Genomic DNA, 6,000 nt, shown 5'->3' on the forward strand with positions numbered 1-6,000 from the left:
GATGTTTGATATGAAAGGAAGGTTGGAGATTGGCCTATAATTAGCTAAGACTGCTGGGTCTAGAGATGCTTTTTGAGTAAAGGTTTAACTACAGCCAGCTTGAAGGCCTGTGGTACATAGCTGATTATTAGAGATAGGTTGATCATATTTAAGATCGAAGCATTAATTAATGGCAGGACTTCTTTGAGCAGTTTTGTAGGAATGGGGTCTAAAAGACACGTTGATGGTTTGGAGGAAGTAATTATTGAAGTTAACTCAGAAAGATCAATTAGAGAAAAAGAGTCTAACTTAACATCAATGGTACTAAGAGTAGCTGTAGATAATATTACATCTGCGGGATGATTACTGGTCATTTTTCCTCTAATGATTAAAATGTTATTTGTGAAGAAGTTCATGAAGTCATTACTAGTTAACGTTAAAGGGATGGTTGGCTCAACAGAGCTCTGACTATTTGTCAGCCTGGCTACAGTGCTGAAGAGAAACCTGTGGTTGTTCTTATTTTCTTCAATCAGTGATGAATAGTAAGATGTTCTGGCTTTGCGGAGGGCTTTCTTATAAAGCAGCAAACTATTTCTCCAGGCTAAATGATGATCCTCTAAATTTGTGACTCTCCAGCTTACGAGTCATCTGCTTTCAGGTGAGTGTTTGAAAGTTATACCTCTGATGTGAGAATTTCTTTTTCAGAGGAGCAGATTCGTATGTAGTAAAGAAGTGAAATTGTTAACAAGATAATCGACCTCTGTGGGATGGCATGAAACCTTTTGGAATCCAAGATAACGCTGACCTCAACCAGGGGGACAGTGACAACCTTCAGCAGGACCAGGAAGAGAGCCATGTTGCTGCCGTTTGGGTTATTTTCCCAGAGAAGACCCATCTATAGCACCAGTTCACTGATGGTGTCAGTGGTGCTTTATAATTACAGTGAAAACTATAAATGTCTTGTGAGCAAGCACTCTACAATAGTGGGAAGGAAAAACACCCTTTTAACAGGAAGTAACCTGCAGCAGAACTATGCTCAGGGAGGGGCGGGGCTCCCGGGCCCCTGCAGCCAGTCTTACCTGAGCCCTTTTCCACACCCCACCACCCTGTGTTTAAGTCAGGACCTGCCCTAGCGTCTTTTTAACCATCAGTTACTGTGTGTGTGTGTGTGTGTGTGTGTTCCAGTTCAGGTTCAGTCACTGGAGCTCGAAATTCAAATAAACTTATTGGAACCACATTTAGATGTACGGCTGAAAAATATCATTTTGTGCAGCACCGTAACAGGTTCAAGCCTGACTTCTCTGAAAAGCTCCATGAACAGTGCGTCTGTGGCTGATGACAGTCGCAGGACCTCTGTGATCATATCTGGCACTGGTGGTAGTGGAGTGAGAGATCAGAGAACAGCAGTATCTATTCATTCCTCAGAGCTGAGGAAAAAAGTTAATTTGAACTCATCAGTATCCAAAGAAATCAGCCTAAACTGCACAGAATGTGAGCGTGTGAACAAACAACCAATGAAAGCTTAGTCGGGGGCTGAGCATCGGGGCATGTGACCTGTAAATGTGTTCAGTGTGTTTCAGGCATAAAACCTGCCCACAGCGTGGAAAGAAAAGCGTCTGGACTTCTTTGAGTTGCTTGAAGACGTTTCACCTCTCATCCGAGAAGCTTCTTCAGTTCTAGTTATTGTCTGAGTGTGTTGCTGGGTCTGAAGTACCCGGCCCTCGAGGCCTGGAGTGTGACGCCCCTGGCCACACTCCAGGCCTCGAGGGCCGGTGCCCTGCAGGTTTTAGACGTGTCCTTGATCCAACACAGCTGATTCAAATGGTTAAATGACCTCCTCATCATGTCCTGAAGTTCTCCAGAGGCCTGGTAATGAACTAATCATTTGGTCAAGGTGTGCTGACCCAGGGTGACACCTAAAACCTGCAGGACACCGGCCCTCGAGGCCTGGAGTTCGACAGCCCTGTTGTAGTTGGATACACTGTCTGAATGTGCCTGCAAAAAAATAAATAAAATCAACCCTCAGCATCGCTAACAGACCTGTAGCCTGGTGTGTTTCAGCAGTGACGTGAGCTCTTTGCTTTGAGGGAACGTGGACAGGCTGACTATGATGAGGACTGCAGACCGTAAGTCACATCAGAGCTCGTGATAACAGACTGTCTGTTGAGAACACAGGGATATCACGCGTCCTGATTCGCCCTCAGTTTAGGCCATATACTTTAATACATGTCACGCTCCTTCATGCTCAGATAGTACAGTGTAGAAAACAATCAGGAAATAGCCGTTATGTTTTGCTTATTTCTTCAGCGTGCAGGCGAGGGTAACAAAGAAATCTTTGCAGCTTGTGGAGTTGTTTATTAGCCTGTGCAAAGGTACCAATCATATCTGCCGAATGGATCTCCCAGCAGCCCCGGGGCACAGCGGGAGCTTCTACTGCAGTATTGTGGTTACAGCCCAGAATCCCATTTCCTCAAATAACTGTGGACAGAACAGCACAAAGGGCACGGATGTTCCTGGATTGCATAAATACTAGACCTCCATCCTCTTTGGGCCTTTGTAGAATCAGTTTCCACTGCATTCGTTTAGGACCAGAGGACAGTGCAGCTCGCAGATGAAAAACTTCCAGGAGCTGAAAAGCATTCTCTGCTTTCCAGTGGATCTGAACGGCTTATCACACAAATAACACATTGCAGGTGTGAACAACAGCTTTTCAGTCCCATACACTGAAGTCAACAGCTGAATGATTACACTAACAAATGAGCTCCTTCAGCTGGCCTCCGCCCACACAGCAGTCCCCTACTGTAGTTCATTACGAGACTCAACATTAGGGAGAAAAACATAAGCCGGGGTTTCTTTGCCGCAGGCGCAAGCTTTAAATGAGCCTTATTACCACAAGCAGCAGGTGAGCTTACATAATAACACAATACGCACAAGTGAGATATGTGTGTGTGTGTGTGTGTGTGTGTGTGTCGAAATCAAATTTAGATGTTACAAGTTTAAAATGCAAAACAATCCTGAATCGTTTCAGTAAGAACTCAAACACAAACTCAAGCCTGTCCTGGTGACTCAGGTCATGTTTGTCTGTTGACATTAGTGTTGAAGACTTTGTTGTTAAAGGTAAGAATAAAAGTTGACTGATTACAGCAGACAGTAGGATGACCTCTGTGTTTGCAGCAGATCTTCACAGATCTCTGTTACTAATAATGTTTAACTGACGATACAACATTCAGGTTCTGTACTATTCAGGACTGTTCATGATGCACATCCCTGGGTGGACTTCTGCACGTCATAAATCAGCTACATAAACTGACTTGAACTGAATTCATGATGATCATTGGTGGATTTTCCCTGCACATGTTTGCCAGTCGTCTTTGTCGTGAGTCTGTTGAATATTTCAGAAAAAAGGGGCCGCACAAAAGCAACTATTTTATCTTAATAGATCAATTTTTAAACTTTTTGAAAAATAAAGTAAAAGTCTTTTTCACTTAGTTACATCTGAACAGTTTTGCTAAATCTTGGAACCCATGAGGCTGTGGGTCTATAGCTTTGCTCTTTTACTTTCTCCTTTCTCTCTTTAAAACTTTAAGACACAGAGGAACAGAGCCTTTTACTCCACTGGTTGTACTTTGTGTGTTTATTTAACTTTTTTCTCATGATTTCCATTTACTTACATTAGAAACAAATGAGATTAGGCCACATTCACTCATCATAGTGTGAATGTGGGGGCATAGTGTTTGTTTAAGGTTTGAATGGCCCAGGGGAAGAAGCTGTTAGTTTGTCTGGAGATGTGGGTCGGTGCCTCAGAGACACAAACAGGTGGTGGGTCAGGTGCAAGGGGCTCACCTTTGATGGTCCTGGTTTTTCTGAGACAGGAGGATCTGGCGATGGCCTCCAGGGGTGGCCGAGGGCAGCCAATGATTTTTGGGGCGGTATTAATTACCCGTTGAGCAGCCTTCCTGTTCTCAATAGTGCCCACTGTGTACCAAACACCCAGGCAGTAGGAGAGCATGCTCTCTCTCTAATGAGAGTGGAGCGGACCTGTCTGTGCCTCATGAAGTCCATTATGAGTTCTTTTAAGGACGTTCAGCTTCCGGTTATGAGCACAAGCGGGACAAGTTCTCTCCACCCTGTCCGCTGTCTCATCTCAACAGAGAAGAGTCCAATCATAGTGGTGTCATAGGCATACTTGATAAAGACGTTGGTTGGATGGGTTGGTGTACAGTCATATGTGTACAGGGCATACAGCAGGGGGCTGAGAACGCAGCCCTGAGGGGATCCGGTGCTGAGTGACAGTGGGGGGAGAGGTGGGGCCGAGTTGGACTGATTTAGACCGGTTTGCAAGAAAAACTTTGATCCAGGAGGATCACGGAGGATCTGAAGGTGGTCCAATTTGGCTGTGAGGATTTCTGGTATTATGGTGTTGAACGCTGAGCTGTAATCCATAATAAGCATCCTCATGTAGCTCTTCCTGCTCTCCAGATAGCTCAACTCTCTGTGAGGGGTGATGGTGGTGGCATTCTCTGTGGATCGATTTGGTCTGTACGCAAACTGGTGGGGGTCGAGGGACGGGGGGTAGACAGTCTCTGATGTGCAGAGACACTATGTGCTCGAAACACTTCATGATTACAGACATGAGGGCTATAGGCCTGTAGTCATTGAGGCTGTCTATGCCAGTTCAGTCTTTCTTGGGGATGGGAAATGGTAATTCATTAGGTAGTAGAATATGGGGGCAGAAAAGAATAAATATCACTGATCACAGAGAGACAGACAGAAAAAAATACTCTCACTTCTACATATAACCCCTAATTTAGACCCTTCAATCAACTTAACCTTTCTGTCTGTGTACTGTGAGGGAAACAGGAGAAACCTCAGAAAACTCATGCAAATGCAGACCGCTTCACTGGTATGCAATGATCACACTAGAATACCTGCAAGATTGGTACAAACATCAATAAAACTAGCATTAATCAAATAACTAAAAACATATAGTGTCACAGTAGAATTTGAGTTGTAAAGGAAAGCATCTTTAAGAACAAAGTCAAAGGTGACAACAGGAGAGTACAACAACAGGGCCATTTGAAATGTATTTGAAATTGTGCAGAGTTCCTATTGGTAAGCTGGATGTTGAGGTGTGTGTAGGTGGCACTGATCACATAGCTGGTTGCTATAAAAGCAGGGTGATTGCTGTTCAGCAGCCACGGATCACATCATAAACTGACTGACAGCAAATACAATCTCTGAAAACTGATCTGTGTGGCTTGTTGTCCAAACAGGAGCAGATATGGGGAAAAGAAGAAGAAGAAGAAAGTGTGTACTTTATTGTACTTTATTGAGCCCCGTGGGGAAATTGCTCTCTGCATTTAACCCATTCACTCAGTGAAGCAGTGGGCAGCCATTGGGCGCCCGGGGAGCAGTGTGTAGGGACGGTACCTTGCTCAGGGGTACCCCAGGGTAGCTGTTAAGGGGAATCGAACCCCCGACCTTCCGATCATGGGGCAACCACTCTACCTACTGAGCTATCCCTGCCCTATAGCAACTTTGAACTGGCACTTTGCCTCGTACTAACGGCTGCCTGTGGCTTAAAAGGAAACATTGAACGTGACACACACATTTTTATTGGGAAAAAGAACTGGACACAAGCAAGACTATTCTGCCAGACACATTATGTTGACTTGGCTACTTTGGACATGATAAATATGAAAGTTATTATACCATTTTTGGTCCAAAGGAATATCCCAAACACTTGGATTGGTCTGCTCAGAGATCCTGAAGATGACTCATTCTGGAAGTCTATAAATCTAAGGTGAGTGTCAATTTTGAAATGACCTTTATGTCAATATCCATGTCTGTTTATGCTGATTTTGAGATGATTGTTGTGTTGATTTCAGAACAGGTGAAGGTGTCTCAGGTGATGACCTCTCACATACCAGCAAATGGGCCTCTGCACAGCAGGACTACTGTGCAGTTGTAGGAGATGACCTCATGTGGTACAGTGCACAATGTTCAAGTATCAATAATGTC

The 6,000-nt window shown here is 44.3% G+C and overlaps 1 protein-coding gene across 2 annotated transcripts in view; it reads left to right on the forward strand.

Annotated features, from left to right (window-relative positions):
• LOC146563722 (steryl-sulfatase-like) overlaps positions 1-6,000 on the forward strand; it is a 44,357-nt gene extending 38,357 nt beyond the window's left edge. Inside the window, exons 12-13 of one of the 2 annotated variants that reach the window (XR_014894348.1) lie at positions 5,253-5,782; positions 5,868-5,939. Coding sequence is in view for 1 of the 2 variants with exons in the window: in XM_085290978.1 (XP_085147104.1) it covers positions 5,708-5,775 (68 nt within the window). In the remaining variant the exon portion in view is untranslated. Of the gene's footprint in view, positions 1-5,252; positions 5,783-5,867 lie in introns of both variants that reach the window. The other variant, XM_085290978.1, reaches the window with a different exon arrangement.

The sequence above is a fragment of the Mchenga conophoros genome, linkage group LG11, assembly GCF_057382185.1.
Source record: "Mchenga conophoros isolate Kocher_MC1m ecotype Shallow Benthic linkage group LG11, M_conophoros_male_GT1.1, whole genome shotgun sequence".
NCBI lineage: Eukaryota > Metazoa > Chordata > Actinopteri > Cichliformes > Cichlidae > Mchenga > Mchenga conophoros.